This window comes from Ranitomeya imitator, chromosome 2 (genome assembly GCF_032444005.1).
Source record: "Ranitomeya imitator isolate aRanImi1 chromosome 2, aRanImi1.pri, whole genome shotgun sequence".
NCBI lineage: Eukaryota > Metazoa > Chordata > Amphibia > Anura > Dendrobatidae > Ranitomeya > Ranitomeya imitator.
The window spans coordinates 2,993,636-3,014,766 of NC_091283.1; the positions used below are offsets into that span (position 1 = coordinate 2,993,636).

A 21,131-nucleotide genomic window follows, 5' to 3' on the forward strand; every position below is an offset into this window, starting at 1 on the left:
TGTGAATGGCCGGTATGTGGGTCGCAGAGGAAGACACTCTGCACTGTCAGCCTGAAGTAAGGATTTACTGGGACCTGTAGTCCTACAAGTAAATTGTGTTGTTTAACTAGGGAGGCTGGTAGGGCTAGTTCTGAGAGATGGGAGGGTCAGACTAGCCACACACACTCCCATCTAGGGGAGTGGTTACAACCATATAATGTGACTGAGGTCTGGTCACATGGTCTCTGAGTGTGGACCTGAATGGTCTGTGCTGGAAGGTCCTGGAGAGCCCATGGGTTGGGAGTGTCGTCTCCCTGAAGAGCACATGGTGGGGCTTTGGGCCTGGCACATGCCAGTGTGTGGAACGGTCTGATAATCATGGGTAATACTGACCAGGGTCAGTGAGAACGTCTGAAGGATACCTCTGAGGAAGAGAGGTATCCGAGAACCTGTGCGGCACCAACAGGTAACGGAAAGGGATCCGTGTTATACTGACCCGGGTCAGCGCGAGAAAAAGAGAGAGACATCGTGTATGGGGCACCTCTGAGGACAAGAGGTGTCCAGGAACCTGTGAAGGTCGCCAACAGGTAACGGACGAGGTCCGTGTGTTATGCTGACCGGGGTCAGTGACGAACTGTGGTAAAGCTGACGATGTGCAGACGGTGTTCAAGCTGTTATCAAGTTCCTAAGAATGTGGTCTATAGTGTTGTGAAATAAACCTAAGAGACTGTTTTTGTAAGAAATCCGTGCCTGTATGCGTTATTCCCGTGCCAAGCGAGTGCCCCCCAAGACACGTAGTACCCAGTATGGCGGGCAGGACTCCCTGCATGGACTCCCTGTATGGGGGGCAGGACTCCCTGCATGGACTCCCAGTATGGTGGGCAGGGCTCCCTGAATGGACTCCCAGTATGGCGGGCAGGACTCCCTGCATAGACTCCCAGTATGGCGGGCAGGACTCCCTGCTTGGGCTCCCAGTATGGCGGGCAGGACTCCCTGCACGGACTCCCAGTATGGCGGGCAGGACTCCCTGCATGGACTCCCAGTATGGCGGGCAGGACTCCCTGCACGGACTCCCTCTATGGCAGGCAGGACTCCCTGCACGGACTCCCAGTATGGCGGGCAGGACTCCCTGCACGGACTCCCAGTATGGCGGGCAGGACTCCCTGCATGGACTCCCAGTATGGCGGGCAGGACTCCCTGCATGGACTCCCTCTATGGCGGGCAGGACTCCCTGCACGGACTCCCTCTATGGCGGGCAGGACTCCCTGCACGGACTCCCTCTATGGCGGGCAGGACTCCCTGCACGGACTCCCTCTATGGCGGGCAGGACTCCCTGCACGGACTCCCTCTATGGCGGGCAGGACTCCCTGCACGGACTCCCTCTATGGCGGGCAGGACTCCCTGCATGGACTCCCTCTATGGCGGGCAGGACTCCCTGCATGGACTCCCAGTATGGCGGGCAGGACTCCCTGCATGGACTCCCTCTATGGCGGGCAGGACTCCCTGCACGGACTCCCTCTATGGCGGGCAGGACTCCCTGCACGGACTCCCTCTATGGCGGGCAGGACTCCCTGCACGGACTCCCTCTATGGCGGGCAGGACTCCCTGCACGGACTCCCTCTATGGCGGGCAGGACTCCCTGCACGGACTCCCTCTATGGCGGGCAGGACTCCCTGCATGGACTCCCTCTATGGCGGGCAGGACTCCCTGCACAGACTCCCTCTATGGCGGGCAGGACTCCCTGCACGGACTCCCTCTATGGCGGGCAGGACTCCCTGCACGGACTCCCTCTATGGCGGGCAGGACTCCCTGCACGGATTCCCTCTATGGCGGGCAGGACTCCCTGCACGGACTCCCTCTATGGCGGGCAGGACTCCCTGCACAGACTCCCTCTATGGCGGGCAAGACTCCCTGCACGGACTCCCTCTATGGCGGGCAGGACTCCCTGCACGGACTCCCAGTATGGCGGGCAGGACTCCCTGCACGGACTCCCTCTATGGCGGGCAGGACTCCCTGCACGGACTCCCTCTATGGCGGGCAGGACTCCCTGCACGGACTCCCTCTATGGCGGGCAGGACTCCCTGCATGGACTCCCTCTATGGCGGGCAGGACTCCCTGCACAGACTCCCTCTATGGCGGGCAGGACTCCCTGCATGGACTCCCAGTATGGCGGGCAGGACTCCCTGCTTGGGCTCCCAGTATGGCGGGCAGGACTCCCTGCATGGACTCCCTCTATGGCGTGCAGGACTCCCTGCACGGACTCCCTCTATGGCGGGCAGGACTCCCTGCACGGACTCCCAGTATAGCGGGCAGGACTCCCTGCATGGACTCCCTCTATGGCGGGCAGGACTCCCTGCACGGACTCCCTCTATGGCGGGCAGGACTCCCTGCACGGACTCCCTCTATGGCGGGCAGGACTCCCTGCACGGACTCCCTCTATGGCGGGCAAGACTCCCTGCACGGACTCCCTCTATGGCGGGCAGGACTCCCTGCACGGACTCCCTCTATGGCGGGCAGGACTCCCTGCACGGACTCCCTCTATGGCGGGCAGGACTCCCTGCACGGACTCCCTCTATGGCGGGCAGGACTCCCTGCACGGACTCCCTCTATGGCGGGCAGGACTCCCTGCATGGACTCCCAGTATGGCGGGCAGGACTCCCTGCTTGGGCTCCCAGTATGGCGGGCAGGACTCCCTGCATGGACTCCCTCTATGGCGTGCAGGACTCCCTGCACGGACTCCCTCTATGGCGGGCAGGACTCCCTGCACGGACTCCCAGTATAGCGGGCAGGACTCCCTGCATGGACTCCCTCTATGGCGGGCAGGACTCCCTGCACGGACTCCCTCTATGGCGGGCAGGACTCCCTGCACGGACTCCCTCTATGGCGGGCAGGACTCCCTGCACGGACTCCCAGTATGGCGGGCAGGACTCCCTGCACGGACTCCCTCTATGGCGGGCAGGACTCCCTGCACGGACTCCCTCTATGGCGGGCAGGACTCCCTGCACGGACTCCCTCTATGGCGGGCAGGACTCCCTGCACGGACTCCCTCTATGGCGGGCAGGACTCCCTGCACGGACTCCCTCTATGGCGGGCAGGACTCCCTGCACGGACTCCCTCTATGGCGGGCAGGACTCCCTGCACGGACTCCCTCTATGGCGGGCAGGACTCCCTGCACGGACTCCCTCTATGGCGGGCAGGACTCCCTGCACGGACTCCCTCTATGGCGGGCAGGACTCCCTGCACGGACTCCCTCTATGGCGGGCAGGACTCCCTGCACGGACTCCCTCTATGGCGGGCAGGACTCCCTGCACGGACTCCCTCTATGGCGGGCAGGACTCCCTGCACGGACTCCCTCTATGGCGGGCAGGACTCCCTGCACGGACTCCCTCTATGGCGGGCAGGACTCCCTGCACGGACTCCCTCTATGGCGGGCAGGACTCCCTGCACGGACTCCCTCTATGGCGGGCAGGACTCCCTGCACGGACTCCCTCTATGGCGGGCAGGACTCCCTGCACGGACTCCCTCTATGGCGGGCAGGACTGCCTGCACGGACTCCCTCTATGGCGGGCAGGACTCCCTGCACGGACTCCCTCTATGGCGGGCAGGACTCCCTGCACGGACTCCCTCTATGGCGGGCAGGACTCCCTGCACGGACTCCCTCTATGGCGGGCAGGACTCCCTGCACGGACTCCCTCTATGGCGGGCAGGACTCCCTGCACGGACTCCCTCTATGGCGGGCAGGACTCCCTGCACGGACTCCCTCTATGGCGGGCAGGACTCCCTGCACGGACTCCCTCTATGGCGGGCAGGACTCCCTGCACGGACTCCCTCTATGGCGGGCAGGACTCCCTGCATGGACTCCCAGTATGGCGGGCAGGACTCCCTGCTTGGGCTCCCAGTATGGCGGGCAGGACTCCCTGCATGGACTCCCTCTATGGCGTGCAGGACTCCCTGCACGGACTCCCTCTATGGCGGGCAGGACTCCCTGCACGGACTCCCAGTATAGCGGGCAGGACTCCCTGCATGGACTCCCTCTATGGCGGGCAGGACTCCCTGCACGGACTCCCTCTATGGCGGGCAGGACTCCCTGCACGGACTCCCTCTATGGCGGGCAGGACTCCCTGCACGGACTCCCAGTATGGCGGGCAGGACTCCCTGCACGGACTACCTCTATGGCGGGCAGGACTCCCTGCACGGACTCCCTCTATGGCGGGCAGGACTCCCTGCACGGACTCCCTCTATGGCGGGCAGGACTCCCTGCACGGACTCCCTCTATGGCGGGCAGGACTCCCTGCACGGACTCCCTCTATGGCGGGCAGGACTCCCTGCACGGACTCCCTCTATGGCGGGCAGGACTCCCTGCACGGACTCCCTCTATGGCGGGCAGGACTCCCTGCACGGACTCCCTCTATGGCGGGCAGGACTCCCTGCACGGACTCCCTCTATGGCGGGCAGGACTCCCTGCACGGACTCCCTCTATGGCGGGCAGGACTCCCTGCACGGACTCCCTCTATGGCGGGCAGGACTCCCTGCACGGACTCCCTCTATGGCGGGCAGGACTCCCTGCACGGACTCCCTCTATGGCGGGCAGGACTCCCTGCACGGACTCCCTCTATGGCGGGCAGGACTCCCTGCACGGACTCCCTCTATGGCGGGCAGGACTCCCTGCACGGACTCCCTCTATGGCGGGCAGGACTCCCTGCACGGACTCCCTCTATGGCGGGCAGGACTCCCTGCACGGACTCCCTCTATGGCGGGCAGGACTGCCTGCACGGACTCCCTCTATGGCGGGCAGGACTCCCTGCACGGACTCCCTCTATGGCGGGCAGGACTCCCTGCACGGACTCCCTCTATGGCGGGCAGGACTCCCTGCACGGACTCCCTCTATGGCGGGCAGGACTCCCTGCACGGACTCCCTCTATGGCGGGCAGGACTCCCTGCACGGACTCCCTCTATGGCGGGCAGGACTCCCTGCACGGACTCCCTCTATGGCGGGCAGGACTCCCTGCACGGACTCCCTCTATGGCGGGCAGGACTCCCTGCACGGACTCCCTCTATGGCGGGCAGGACTCCCTGCACGGACTCCCTCTATGGCGGGCAGGACTCCCTGCACGGACTCCCTCTATGGCGGGCAGGACTCCCTGCACGGACTCCCTCTATGGCGGGCAGGACTCCCTGCACGGACTCCCTCTATGGCGGGCAGGACTCCCTGCACGGACTCCCTCTATGGCGGGCAGGACTCCCTGCACGGACTCCCTCTATGGCGGGCAGGACTCCCTGCACGGACTCCCTCTATGGCGGGCAGGACTCCCTGCATGGACTCCCAGTATGGCGGGCAGGACTCCCTGCTTGGGCTCCCAGTATGGCGGGCAGGACTCCCTGCATGGACTCCCTCTATGGCGTGCAGGACTCCCTGCACGGACTCCCTCTATGGCGGGCAGGACTCCCTGCACGGACTCCCAGTATAGCGGGCAGGACTCCCTGCATGGACTCCCTCTATGGCGGGCAGGACTCCCTGCACGGACTCCCTCTATGGCGGGCAGGACTCCCTGCACGGACTCCCTCTATGGCGGGCAGGACTCCCTGCACGGACTCCCAGTATGGCGGGCAGGACTCCCTGCACGGACTCCCTCTATGGCGGGCAGGACTCCCTGCACGGACTCCCTCTATGGCGGGCAGGACTCCCTGCACGGACTCCCTCTATGGCGGGCAGGACTCCCTGCACGGACTCCCTCTATGGCGGGCAGGACTCCCTGCACGGACTCCCTCTATGGCGGGCAGGACTCCCTGCACGGACTCCCTCTATGGCGGGCAGGACTCCCTGCACGGACTCCCTCTATGGCGGGCAGGACTCCCTGCACGGACTCCCTCTATGGCGGGCAGGACTCCCTGCACGGACTCCCTCTATGGCGGGCAGGACTCCCTGCACGGACTCCCTCTATGGCGGGCAGGACTCCCTGCACGGACTCCCTCTATGGCGGGCAGGACTCCCTGCACGGACTCCCTCTATGGCGGGCAGGACTCCCTGCACGGACTCCCTCTATGGCGGGCAGGACTCCCTGCACGGACTCCCTCTATGGCGGGCAGGACTCCCTGCACGGACTCCCTCTATGGCGGGCAGGACTCCCTGCACGGACTCCCTCTATGGCGGGCAGGACTCCCTGCACGGACTCCCTCTATGGCGGGCAGGACTCCCTGCACGGACTCCCTCTATGGCGGGCAGGACTGCCTGCACGGACTCCCTCTATGGCGGGCAGGACTCCCTGCACGGACTCCCTCTATGGCGGGCAGGACTCCCTGCACGGACTCCCTCTATGGCGGGCAGGACTCCCTGCACGGACTCCCTCTATGGCGGGCAGGACTCCCTGCACGGACTCCCTCTATGGCGGGCAGGACTCCCTGCACGGACTCCCTCTATGGCGGGCAGGACTCCCTGCACGGACTCCCTCTATGGCGGGCAGGACTCCCTGCATGGACTCCCTCTATGGCGGGCAGGACTCCCTGCACGGACTCCCTCTATGGCGGGCAGGACTCCCTGCACGGACTCCCTCTATGGCGGGCAGGACTCCCTGCACGGACTCCCTCTATGGCGGGCAGGACTCCCTGCACGGACTCCCTCTATGGCGGGCAGGACTCCCTGCATGGACTCCCTCTATGGCGGGCAGGACTCCCTGCACGGACTCCCTCTATGGCGGGCAGGACTCCCTGCACGGACTCCCTCTGGCGGCCATCCTGGGACTGAAGATGTCATAGCTGCAGGATTTGTCAGACTGGAGTGAATCTCGACTTCTCTTTAATCAGAGCCATAATGGAGATTTATCTTTTTTATTTTCAGGAGGCGGTCAAAGAAAATAACAAGAGGCGAGAAATGGAAGAAAAGATGAAACGAGCGAAAATCGCAAAGGAGAAAGCTGAGCGTGAGAAAATGGAGCGAATGCAAAAGAAGAAGCTGCTGATTGATATGAATAAAGGTAGGAGCGGAGGACGGAGCGATCGCCTTCACCGCCATCTTCAAAGACAAAACTTCCATGTAATTAACTTATGTAGATTTCTCCGTTCACAAACCTCCAAATCCGCTGCTTCCATTTTATCTGATTCTTATATTACTCGTCAGTTAATTAGATATCGTCCCATCTCTGCAACCTGAGCGGGAAGACAGATGCAGAATGGAGCGTCTAGGCTCCGCCCACTTGTATTATTGGCGCGTTAGGCTTATTTGCACCTTTTATGAAGGTTGATGCCACTGATTTGTCTGCTCCTAATTATTGCTGCCTTTTGCCTTCATAGCAGAGTTTGGAGAGATTTCATTACTATGCTAATGAGGCCGCGTGTAATATATTGTGTGCGTACAAAGGGCTTCATTACGGACGTGGACTATCGACTCCATCACGGATGGACGCTGGCAGATAACATGTCACCTGTCCACTATCACTAGAATTGAGGACCCTATATCACTTAAAGGGGTTGTCCAGTGAAAGCGAGTTATCAGGAATTCACAGGAGACAATGTTGTGTATTTCTGTAACATGTGACTTTAAAGTGAGAAATAAGAACAATTCAGAATTTTACTGTCCGTGCGGATTGTTCTGGGGAATTCGATTTGCAGAGAAGTTATTCCTTTATTATGGTCTGGGGTCTCTCCAGACCCGGGAGTCTGATTTGTAAGATGTACATACGATGTAAAAAAAATCCTTACACTCACTCCTCCAGGTGTGCCGTGCCCAATGTCTGGTCCTCCACTCACTCCTCCAGGTGCACCCTGCCCAATGGCTAGTCCTCCACTCACTCCTCCAGGTGCACCCTGCCCAATGGCTATTCCTCCACTCACTCCTCCAGGTGCACCCTGCCCAATGGCTAGTCCTCCACTCACTCCTCCAGGTGCACCCTGCCCGATGTCTGGTCCTCCACTCACTCCTCCAGGTGCACCCTGCCCAATGTCTAGACCTCCACTCACTCCTCCAGGTGCACCCTGCCCAATGGCTAGTCCTCCACTCACTCCTCCAGGTGCATCCTGCCCAATGGCTAGTCCTCCACTCACTCCTCCAGGTGCACCCTGCCCGATGTCTGGTCCTCCACTCACTCCTCCAGGTGCACCCTGCCCAATGTCTAGACCTCCACTCACTCCTCCAGGTGCACCCTGCCCAATGGCTAGTCCTCCACTCACTCCTCCAGGTGCATCCTGCCCAATGGCTAGTCCTCCACTCACTCCTCCAGGTGCACCCTGCCCGATGTCTGGTCCTCCACTCACTCCTCCAGGTGCTCTCTGCCTGGTGTCTGGTCCTCCACTTACTCCTTCAGCTGCTCTCTGCCTGATGTCCGATCCTCCATTCACTCCTCTGGCTGCTCTCTGCCCAATGTCCGGTCCTCCTCTCACTCCTCTGGCTGCTCTCTGCCCAATGTCTGGTCCTCCACTCACTCCTCTGGCTGCTCGCTGCCTGATGTCAGGTCCTCCACTCACTCCTCTGGCTGCTCTCTGCCCAATGTCCGGTCCTCCACTCACTCCTTCAGCTGCTCTCTGCCTGATGTCCGGTCCTCCTCTCACTCCTCTGGCTGCTCCCTGCCCAATGTCCGGTCCTCCACTCACTCCTCTGGCTGCTCGCTGCCTGATGTCAGGTCCTCCACTCACTCCTCTGGCTGCTCGCTGCCTGATGTCAGGTCCTCCACTCACTCCTCTGGCTGCTCTCTGCCCAATGTCCGGTCCTCCACTCACTCCTTCAGCTGCTCTCTGCCTGATGTCCGGTCCTCCACTCACTCCTCTGGCTGCTCTCTGCCTGATGTCAGGTCCTCCACTCACTCCTCTGGCTGCTCGCTGCCTGATGTCAGGTCCTCCACTCACTCCTCTGGCTGCTCTCTGCCCAATGTCCGGTCCTCCACTCACTCCTTCAGCTGCTCTCTGCCTGATGTCCGGTCCTCCTCTCACTCCTCTGGCTGCTCCCTGCCCAATGTCCGGTCCTCCACTCACTCCTCTGGCTGCTCTCTGCCTGATGTCCGGTCCTCCACTCACTCCTCTGGCTGCTCGCTGCCTGATGTCAGGTCCTCCTCTCACTCCTTCAGCTGCTCTCTGCCTGATGTCCGGTCCTCCACTCACTCCTCTGGCTGCTCGCTGCCTGATGTCCGGTCCTCCACTCACTCCTCTGGCTGCTCGCTGCCTGATATCCGGTCCTCCTCTCACTCCTTCAGCTGCTCTCTGCCTGATGTCCGGTCCTCCACTCACTCCTCTGGCTGCTCTCTGCCCAATGTCTGGTCCTCCACTCACTCCTCTGGCTGCTCTCTGCCTGATGTCAGGTCCTCCACTCACTCCTTCAGCTGCTCTCTGCCCAATGTCCGGTCCTCCTCTCACTCCTCTGGCTGCTCCCTGCCCAATGTCCGGTCCTCCACTCACTCCTCTGGCTGCTCTCTGCCCAATGTCCGGTCCTCCACTCACTCCTCTGGCTGCTCTCTGCCCAATGTCCGGTCCTCCACTCACTCCTTCAGCTGCTCTCTGCCTGATGTCCGGTCCTCCTCTCACTCCTCTGGCTGCTCGCTGCCCAATGTCCGGTCCTCCACTCACTCCTTCAGCTGCTCTCTGCCTGATGTCCGGTCCTCCACTCACTCCTCTGGCTGCTCGCTGCCTGATGTCAGGTCCTCCACTCACTCCTCTGGCTGCTCTCTGCCCAATGTCCGGTCCTCCTCTCACTCCTCTGGCTGCTCTCTGCCCAATGTCCGGTCCTCCACTCACTCCTTCAGCTGCTCTCTGCCTGATGTCCGGTCCTCCTCTCACTCCTCTGGCTGCTCCCTGCCTGATGTCAGGTCCTCCACTCACTCCTCTGGCTGCTCTCTGCCCAATGTCCGGTCCTCCACTCACTCCTTCAGCTGCTCTCTGCCTGATGTCCGGTCCTCCTCTCACTCCTCTGGCTGCTCGCTGCCTGATGTCAGGTCCTCCACTCACTCCTCTGGCTGCTCTCTGCCCAATGTCCGGTCCTCCACTCACTCCTCTGGCTGCTCTCTGCCCAATGTCAGGTCCTCCACTCACTCCTCTGGCTGCTCTCTGCCCAATGTCCGGTCCTCCACTCACTCCTTCAGCTGCTCTCTGCCTGATGTCCGGTCCTCCTCTCACTCCTCTGGCTGCTCCCTGCCTGATGTCAGGTCCTCCACTCACTCCTCTGGCTGCTCTCTGCCCAATGTCCGGTCCTCCACTCACTCCTTCAGCTGCTCTCTGCCTGATGTCCGGTCCTCCTCTCACTCCTCTGGCTGCTCTCTGCCTGATGTCCGGTCCTCCTCTCACTCCTCTGGCTGCCCGCTGCCTGATGTCAGGTCCTCCACTCACTCCTCTGGCTGCTCTCTGCCCAATGTCCGGTCCTCCACTCACTCCTCTGGCTGCTCTCTGCCCAATGTCAGGTCCTCCACTCACTCCTCTGGCTGCTCTCTGCCCAATGTCCGGTCCTCCACTCACTCCTTCAGCTGCTCTCTGCCTGATGTCCGGTCCTCCTCTCACTCCTCTGGCTGCTCCCTGCCTGATGTCCGGTCCTCCTCTCACTCCTCTGGCTGCTCTCTGCCCAATGTCCGGTCCTCCACTCACTCCTTCAGCTGCTCTCTGCCTGATGTCCGGTCCTCCTCTCACTCCTCTGGCTGCTCCCTGCCTGATGTCCGGTCCTCCTCTCACTCCTCTGGCTGCTCCCTGCCTGATGTCCGGTCCTCCACTCACTCCTCTGGCTGCTCTCTGCCCAATGTCCGGTCCTCCTCTCACTCCTCTGGCTGCTCTCTGCCTGATGTCCGGTCCTCCACTCACTCCTCTGGCTGCTCGCTGCCTGATGTCCGGTCCTCCTCTCACTCCTCTGGCTGCTCTCTGCCCAATGTCCGGTCCTCCACTCACTCCTCTGGCTGCTCGCTGCCTGATGTCCGGTCCTCCACTCACTCCTCTGGCTGCTCGCTGCCTGATGTCCGGTCCTCCACTCACTCCTCTGGCTGCTCTCTGCCCAATGTCCGGTCCTCCTCTCACTCCTCTGGCTGCTCTCTGCCCAATGTCCGGTCCTCCTCTCACTCCTCTGGCTGCTCTCTGCCCAATGTCCGGTCCTCCTCTCACTCCTCTGGCTGCTCCCTGCCTGATGTCAGGTCCTCCACTCACTCCTCTGGCTGCTCTCTGCCCAATGTCCGGTCCTCCTCTCACTCCTCTGGCTGCTCTCTGCCCAATGTCCGGTCCTCCACTCACTCCTCTGGCTGCTCGCTGCCTGATGTCCGGTCCTCCACTCACTCCTCTGGCTGCTCTCTGCCCAATGTCCGGTCCTCTGCTCAACCTTCCGGATACTCCCTTTCCAGTGTCCAGTCCTCTGCTCACTGCTCCCTGCCTGATGTCTGGTCCTCTGCTGACTCCTCCGCTCACTCCTCCGGGTGCCTCCTGCCCAATGTCCAGTCTTCTGCTCATTCCTCAGGTTGATCCCTGCCTGATGTCCTGTCCTTCACTAACTCCTCTGGTTGCTCCTTGCCAGATGTCCTGCCCATCGCTCACTGATCCGGGTGATCCCTGCCTGATGTCTGGTGCTCTGCTGACTTCTCCTGGTGCTTCATTCCTGGTTGGTTGGGCCAACCAGAGACGTGAGCTTTTTAACCTTTTGCCTTCCCACTAATGTTCCTTGACATGGTTGATCTTCTGTGACCAGGTGACCAAAGACAGCTCTTCATGGCCTCCAGAATGGCCATCTCTGCATGAGCCCTGTAATCTGCTGCAGGTATAGCTTTAGAATTGCATTTTCTTCAGATGACTTTTCTGGGATTTTGACACAAACCTTCGCCATCCCAAGTCCGGTCCGTGATCTGCGCAGCACGAGAGCCGCTTCCTTTGAAGCCATTACTGGAGATTTCGCATGCGTAAGCAAATCGCCTCCACAATTATAATTTCATCTCACAACTATCTGCTAATCCAATATATTTCTAGAAGAGCCGGGGCTATTAAACCTGGAATTTCCGCTGGGCCGTGAGCCGGCCGTTAGATTGCAGACTGAAGGCTTTTTGCAGCAGAAGCCGGAGAGGAGATGGCACAAGGAAGAATGAGATGGGAGAGGAGATTAGAGGCTGCTGCAGTTTACCGTCCCCCTCTGTGCACATTGCCATTCTGCAGCATACCTCCGCTAATCCTTTGCAATCATAAAATATATAACAATGCCCAGTGTGAGACGTCAGCGCCTTCTTTTTAACCGCTGCACGTACTGTGACACATTTCCTAAGGATCCAGATAAAAATGTAACAGTTTCTGGGGTTGAAGGTAAATCTGTGAGATGATGGCGGAGATTTCACCCAGCACAAGGGGTTAATGATACATTATGAAATATGTACAAATCACATTTTCTTAAAATAATAATGTGAAAACCTGCAAGTCTTCCTCGTCTCTGGCGTTAGAAGTCTCTGTTCAGGGTGGAGACTCTTGTACAGTGAATCTGTCCAGTGATGAGTGTCAGCTCCTACGTCCAAATCACTCAGTAACTGGGAAGATTTGCCGTTCAGGAGTCTAGAAAAGCTGTCGGAGATCTGCAGCTGTGTTGTGTACATTCTGGTTCACACCTCACCGCGAGAAAGACAAAGAGAAGAATTGTCCTCGAAGTGAATCTGTCACGCTCGAACACAGGTAAGTCCGGCATACCAATACAACAGGATGGAAAAAGGAGAGGAAGGCCCTAAAAGTAGTGAGCGATGGACGGGATGCCTCCTATGTGGGTCCTTCCCCCCGCCGCCTTCACGTGCCTAGTCCATGGCTGTCACCTCTATGTACCCTGGCCAGTGCACTGGCCGACACGGATGCTGACGTCACCAATGAGGATGGTAAAAACACAGGGGAAGTGACAAACACAGGACAGACAAGGAAAAGGAAGAAATCCTCAGCTTCAGGCTCTGCTCCAAAGCAGCAGAGAAAGCAGCACCAGGGAGCTGAACTCCCACAGCAGCAATACCACGGACACAGGCGAGCTCCTCATCCTTAGCTGGTCTGCCGAGAATAACCCCATTACCGACCATCAGCTGATGGGTCATGTGACCATTTATAGGGAGGTGGGAGTGGTTACCAACATCAGCTGACCAGTCCAAAAGAAGCCGCCAGCAACAGACTGACATTGACTCTTGCTGGACCAAAGGAAAAAAACAACATTTAAATTACAGCAGACCCGGAGCTGCCACAAATCCCATAATGAATCATGACAGAATATGTCACCTTCCGGGACGCATTTTCCGAAGTAGCAGTGACTCGCCGGCACCTGCAAAGAAGAAATGTGAAGACCCTTCTCATAGCAGAGAGGGAAATATAAGTATAATCGCAGAAGAAAGGTGAACACCCTTCCCATAGCAGGGAGGAACAGGTAAGTATGATCCCAGAAGAAAGGTGAAGACCTTTCCGGTCACGATAATGTGAGTAGGCCATGTTTGAGTATGTACCTAACTTTACAAGACACGCGCTGCAGGCCATTCCAACCCCCCCTCTACTCAATCTGCCTGCTGTCTGTGTGTGTGCAATCCAAAACCCCTCATTTTCCCTCCCACCAAAAGAATTTTAATAGCTCTATGCTGGGCAGACAATTCTCCCAAGACTCCTCATTCCCGCTCCCATCGAATATTGGCCAAAGCTGGTACTTTCTTTGTTGAGATTCTTTGTTCTATTAATGTGATATATAGTGGCACCGACCCGGGCTAGAGATACAAGAATTATATATTCCGGATGTCCATCGATAGATCTATAACCCCCTGAAAGCGCTAGAAGCTAAACTCAACGAGTGCAAAGCGTGGATCTCTCCATAAGTGGTTCAGGTAATTGCTCTGTGATTACACTTAAAGGAATAGCCCTAACATTGTGCACCATGTGATCCTGGCCTATTTCTAATACGAGGTTCATACAGCGAGATAGATGTCAAAATAGCATTTCATACCTCCAAGTAAAGGGGATCACACGGTGCACCACTGTCCCTATCCCTTATACCCAAAGTCCCTTTTTTCTCATCCTGACAGTCCCTATCCCTCATCCTCACAGTCTATTTATATTGTTCTCCCCTACCTGTCCATCATTACCATAGACCATCCCTACAGTCCCTATTACTTGTCCTCACAGTCCCTATCCCTCGTCCATAACCATTATCCCCAAATTACCTATTTTTCATCCTCCCAGTCCATATCTCCCATGTTCAGTCCCTGTCCATCATCCTCATAGTTCCTATCCCCCATCCCCACAGTCCCAGCTATTTGTATGCATCGTCCTCAGTCCCTTTCCATCATCCTCATAGTCCCCATCCCTACAGTCCCTGCTGTCCGTATCCATCGTCCTCACAGTCTCTGTCCATCATCCTCATAGTCCCTACCCCCATGCCCACAGTCTCTGCTGTCTGTATCCATGGTCCTCAGTCACTTTCCATCATGCTCATAGTCCCCATCCCCACAGTCCCTGCTGTCCATATTAATCGTCCTCATAGTCCCTGTCCATCATCCTCAGTCCCTAACCCCCATCCCCACAGTCCCAGCTGTTTGTATCCATCATCCTCATAGTCCCCATCCCCACAGTCTCTGCTGTCTGTATCCATTGTCCTCACAGTCCCTATTCCTTACTCTACACATATTTTGGTGATATTAATGTGTGTTTGGACCTGACAAAGCTTCTTCTATCTGATGTTCGATATCTATGAGATAACTGAGAGACAGATCAATAGAATGATCCATATCCGGGAACGCCTTGTATATTTCAGCAGGACAATAGTAAACCACATCCTGCCTTCATCACAGCACAGGTCCATAGAAGAATTCAGTGATGCAGTCCGGATCGTTCACCAATAGAAAACATTTGTTGTATTGTGAAACGAAAAATCCGGCAAAGACCCCGAGTCTGACATTAGACAAGAAAGGGACAACATTCTCCTTCAGACGCGGATTCTTTACTGTAAGAGCAGTGAGACTATGGAACTCTCTGCCGTATGATGTTGTAATGAGTGATTCATTACTTAAATTTAAGAGGGGACTGGATACATTTCTGGAAAAGTATAATGTTACAGGGTATATACACTAGATTCCTTGATAGGGCGTTGATCCAGGGAACTAGTCTGATTGCCGTATGTGGAGTCGGGAAGGAATTATTTCCCCAGTGTGGAGCTTACTCTTTGCCACATGGTTTTTTTGCCTTCCTCTGGATCAACATGTTAGGGCATGTTAGGTTAGGCTATGGGTTGGACTGGATGGACTTAAAGTCTTCCTTCAACCTTAATAACTATGTAACTATTAAAACTCCAGTGATTGTCTCCACTTCCCCAGCATTTACAGTCTGTTGTAAGAAGAGGAGGAGACGCTGCACAATGGAGGACACCTGTGACGCTAGTCACTTCTCATGGCCAAGCCGTGAGAGTGGTCAAGGAGTGTAAGGTCAGAAGCCAGGAGGGTACATCATAAACATAAGGAAGAGACAAAAGTGTAGTCAGGTAATGTTCCGAGGTCAGAGTGCTGGGAGGATGGTCAGAAGAAAGTCCAAGGTCAGGCAACAGATCAAACATATAGAACTCAAGGCACAGGGCAGCACAAACCTCACAAGATGAATGTATATCTGGCAGTGGTCTGGGAAACTCAGCTCAGTTAAGAAGCATGGCCATTAACTGGAATAGTGAACACATGAGACAGCCGACGCCTCACGGCTTGGATGGCCAAGCTGTCAATCACAGTGCTGACAGCTTCAGCACACCCCTATACCAGATTTGACGGCCAAGCTGTCAGCAAATGCATCCCAGACACCCTGAGAGGTGGAACCGTGACAACGCCAAGCATAATGGAGGACACAGCTTGGGCCCAATGGTGGACACGGCTCAGCCATAATGGAGGACACTGCCTGGGCTCAATTATGGACACGGCTTGACCATAATGGAAGACACTGCCTGGGCCCAATGGTGGACACGGCTCGGCCACAATGGAGGACACTGCCCGGGCACAATTATGGACACGGCTCGGCCACAATGGAGGAGACTGCCCGGGCACAATTGTGGACACGGCTTGGCAATAATGGAGGACACTGCCTGGGCACAATTGTGGACACGGCTCGGCCATAATGGAGGACACTGCCTGGGCACAATTGTGGACACGGCTTGGCCACAATGGAGGAGACTGCCCGGGCACAATTATGGACACGGCTCGGCCACAATGGAGGAGACTGCCTGGGCACAATTGTGGACACGGCTTGGCAATAATGGAAGACACTGCCCGGGCACAATTGTGGATGTGGCTTGGCCATAATGGAGGAGACTGCCTGGGCACAATTGTGGACACGGCTCGGCCACAATGGAGGACACTGCCTGGGCACAATTGTGGACACGGCTCGGCCACAATGGAGGACACTGCCTAGGCACAATTGTGGACACGGCTCGGCCACAATGGAGGACACTGCCTGGGCACAATTGTGGACACGGCTCGGCCACAATGGAGGACACTGCCCGGGCACAATTATGGACACGGCTCGGCCACAATGGAGGAGACTGCCTGGGCACAATTGTGGACACGGCTTGGCAATAATGGAGGACACTGCCCAGGCACAATTGTGGATATGGCTTGGCCATAATGGAGGACACTGCCTGGGCACAATTGTGGACACGGCTCGGCAACAATGGAGGAGACTGCCTGGGCACAATTGTGGACACGGCTCGGCCACAATGGAGGACACTGCCTGGGCACAATTGTGGACACGGCTCGGCCACAATGGAGGGCACTGCCTGGGCACAATTGTGGACACGGCTCGGCCACAATGGAGGACACTGCCTGGGCACAATTGTGGACACGGCTTGGCCACAATGGAGGAGACTGCCCGGGCACAATTATGGACACGGCTCGGCCACAATGGAGGAGACTGCCTGGGCACAATTGTGGACACGGCTTGGCCATAATGGAGGACATTGCCAGGGCACAATTGTGGACACGGCTCGGCCACAATGGAGGAGACTGCCTGGGCACAATTGTGGACACGACTTGGCCATAATGGAGGACATTGCCAGGGCACAATTGTGGACACGGCTCGGCCACAATGGAGGAGACTGCCTGGGCACAATTGTAGACACAGCTTGGCCATAATGGAGGACATTGCCAGGGCACAATTGTGGACATGACTTGGCCATAGTGGAAGACACTGCATGGGCACAATTGTGGACATGGCCCAGATATAATGGTGGACACTGTCCGAGCACAATGATGGTCACGGCCAGAGCATAATGGAGGACACTGTCTGGGCACAATTGTGGACCCAGCCCAGACATGATGGTGGACACAGTCCCAGCACAATGATGGACACGGCCCAAGCACAATAGGGGCCACGGCCCGGGCACAATGGTGGTCACAGCCCAAGCACAATGGTGGACACAGTCCAGGCATAGTGGTGCACATGGCCTGAACACAATGGGGGGAACAGCCAGAGCATAATGGAGGACATGGCCCATGCACAATTGTGTACACAGCCTGGGTGCAATGATGAACATGGTTCATGCATGATGGTGGACCTGGCCAGGACAAAAACACTGAGATGTGTGTCTCTGTCATCAATTTCTAAGCTGGTTATTTTTTTTAAGTGAAATGGAAAAATGTCCAACATTCAACTTCTGATGTGTTCTCTGTTCTGTGTTATAGCTCAGGCAATCAGGAGGAACTATGGTAACCTGTATAAAAGCCAAGGCAAAGAATGCCACAGCCATTATATGATGATTTAGTATAGTGAGAGGACATCAGAGCTCACAGTTTATCACTAGTTATACAGGTCCTTCTCAAAAAATTAGCATATAGTGTTAAATTTCATTATTTACCATAATGTAATGATTACAATTAAACTTTCATATATTATAGATTCATTATCCACCAACTGAAATTTGTCAGGTCTTTTATTGTTTTAATACTGATGATTTTGGCATACAACTCCTGATAACTCAAAAAACCTGTCTCAATAAATTAGCATATTTCACCCATCCAATCAAATAAAAGTGTTTTTTAATAACAAACAAAAAAACCATCAAATAATAATGTTCAGTTATGCACTCAATACTTGGTGGGGAATCCTTTGGCAGAAATGACTGCTTCAATGCGGCGTGGCATGGAGGCAATCAGCCTGTGACACTGCTGAGATGTTATGGAGGCCCAGGATGCTTCAATAGCGGCCTTAAGCTCATCCAGAGTGTTGGGTCTTGCGTCTCTCAACTTTCTCTTCACAATATCCCACAGATTCTCTATGGGGTTCAGGTCAGGAGAGTTGGCAGGCCAATTGAGCACAGTAATACCATGGTCAGTAAACCATTTACCAGTGGTTTTGGCACTGTGAGCAGGTGCCAGGTCGTGCTGAAAAATGAAATCTTCATCTCCATAAAGCATTTCAGCCGATGGAAGCATGAAGTGCTCCAAAATCTCCTGATAGCTAGCTGCATTGACCCTGCCCTTGATGAAACACAGTGGACCAACACCAGCAGCTGACATGGCACCCCACACCATCACTGACTGTGGGTACTTGACACTGGACTTCAGGCATTTTGGCATTTCCTTCTCCCCAGTCTTCCTCCAGACTCTGGCACCTTGATTTCCGAATGACATGCAAAATTTGCTTTCATCAGAAAAAAGTACTTGGGACCACTTAGCAACAGTCCAGTGCTGCTTCTCTGTAGCCCAGGTCAGGCGCCTCTGCCGCTGTTTATGGTTCAAAAGTGGCTTTACCTGGGGAATGCGGCACCTGTAGCCCATTTCCTGCACACGCCTGTGCACGGTGGCTCTGGATGTTTCCACACCAGACTCAGTCCACTGCTTCCTCAGGTTCCCCAAGGTCTGGAATCGGTCCTTGTCCACAATCTTCCTCAGGGTCCGGTCTCCTCTTCTCGTTGTACAGCGTTTTCTGCCACATTGTTTCCTTCCAACAGACTTACCATTGAGGTGCCTTGATACAGCACTCTGGGAACAGCCTATTTGTTGAGAAATTTCTTTCTGGGTCTTACCCTCTTGCTTGAGGGTGTCAATGATGGCCTTCTTGACATCTGTCAGGTCGCTAGTCTTACCCATGATGGGGGTTTTGAGTAATGAACCAGGCAGGGAGTTTATAAAAGCCTCAGGTATCTTTTGCATGTGTTTAGAGTTAATTAGTTGATTCAGAAGATTAGGGTAATAGGTCGTTTAGAGAACCTTTTCTTGATATGCTAATTTATTGAGACAGGTTTTTTGGGTTATCAGGAGTTGTATGCCAAAATCATCAGTATTAAAACAATAAAAGACCTGACAAATTTCAGTTGGTGGATAATGAATCTATAATATATGAAAGTTTAATTGTAATCATTACATTATGGGAAATAATGAAATTTAACACTATATGCTAATTTTTTGAGAAGGACCTGTAGATAGATGGAGGAGACCCTAAACCATTGGACAAATACTATAGACTGTAATGTCTTATACCTCCGCAGTAGTCAAGAAGATGAGCTGCGTAATCTGTGGATAATGCAGAGACTGATATGGGGAGAGAGCTAGGAGATGTCCCAGCAGAAGTGTCAGATCCATGTGATTGATCAGTGATGGGTGGAGGTGGTATGTGCCCTGCAACATTTCAATTACAATTACACATTTTTTGTCTTCACTCTTAATTCACTTGATAGATAGATAATATATAGAAAGTTAATAGATGATAGATAGATAATAGATAAACAGATGATAATAGATAATAAATAGATAATAGATTGATGATAAATAATAGATAGATAATAGATAGATGATAGATAGATAATAAATAGATAGATGATACAAATATATTTTGCATGTTGCCCTTTCTACTCCTGTAAATCCCTGCGGTCGTTTCCCAATACATAAGTGAATTTCTGGCGGTCCCTGTAGTATATGCCCTGCGCTCGCGCCATGGACGTGTGTGTAATCTCCTACTTAAACAGTGTTTCATCGTTGAGTCATGTTCACTTTGCGCTGCACATTCACAGATCTGCCGGCCGCCCGCTGCTCTTCCACCAGACTGCATTAGACTTGCATTTTTTCTTCTTCTACGGATGTGGTTAACACAATGAACGAAACAATGTTATTAGGTTTCCATATCCCAGTGGTGAGAAATCACTTTGTCAAAATGACAGCTTGAGAAAATCTGTGCGCTTTTCTTCTGTGGCCTGCGTGTCATATTTACTTAGTTTGGCCAGAAATAAGCTGCGTTCTGCATTTTCTCTGCTCCTCCGAGCTGTCGCCGGTGACTCTTCCTTATGAAATTACACTTGCAGCTTTTGATACATTTTTTCTTTTTATGTCTTGTATCTTGTTGCAATTTTGCCAAGATGTTTATTATAGAATCTCATTGTGGTAATCGAGCGCAGAATGAAGCTTTATTTCCCTGTGTAATAAACTGCTCTGAGATGCTGAGATCCACCAGTATGAAGTCTCCCATTACCACTCCGAATCCAGGAATCTGGAATTATTACAAGAGCAAATTATAAAAATAAACATCTCTAGGATTTAACATTAAGGGAACGTTATCTCTGCACCGCTTCATTGCCGAGGAGTCAAAGCTACTGGAACCAAATGATCAGCACGTGAATACATATAATATGACCATCGCCCCCATAATGGAAAGAAAAATGTGAGAATATCAAGAAAAAGAAAGATCACGAATTCCAATTCAACGTGTTACTCCAACTTCATTTTTTAAAAGAAACCCAATACATCTGTACAAAAATATAATTACTATAATACTGTCCCTATGTACAAAAATATAACTGCTATAATACTGCCCACTATGTACAAGAATATAACTACTATAATACTGCTCCTATGTACAAGAATATAACTACTATAATACTGCCTCTATGTACAAGAATATAACTACTATAATACTGCCCCTATGTACAAGAATATAACTACTATAATACTGCTCCTATCTACAAGAATATAACTACTATAATACTGCTCCTATATACAAGAATATAACTACTATAATACTGCCCACTATGTACAAGAATATAACTACTATAATACTGCCTCTATGTACAAGAATATAACTACTATAATACTGTCCCTATGTACAAAAATATAACTACTATAATACTGCTCCCTATATACAAGAATATAACTACTATAATACTGCCCACTATGTACAAGAATATAACTACTATAATACTGCCTCTATGTACAAGAATATAACTACTATAATACTGCCTCTATGTACAA

The 21,131-nt window shown here is 54.5% G+C and overlaps 1 protein-coding gene across 4 annotated transcripts in view; it reads left to right on the top strand.

Annotated features, from left to right (window-relative positions):
- DIAPH2 (diaphanous related formin 2) overlaps positions 1-21,131 on the top strand; it is a 1,874,941-nt gene that overhangs the window by 1,532,199 nt on the left and 321,611 nt on the right. For all 4 annotated transcript variants that reach the window (XM_069746079.1, XM_069746080.1, XM_069746081.1 and 1 more), the window contains one exon: positions 6,815-6,950. In XM_069746079.1, the coding sequence (XP_069602180.1) occupies positions 6,815-6,950 (136 nt within the window). The remainder of the gene's footprint in view (positions 1-6,814; positions 6,951-21,131) is intronic.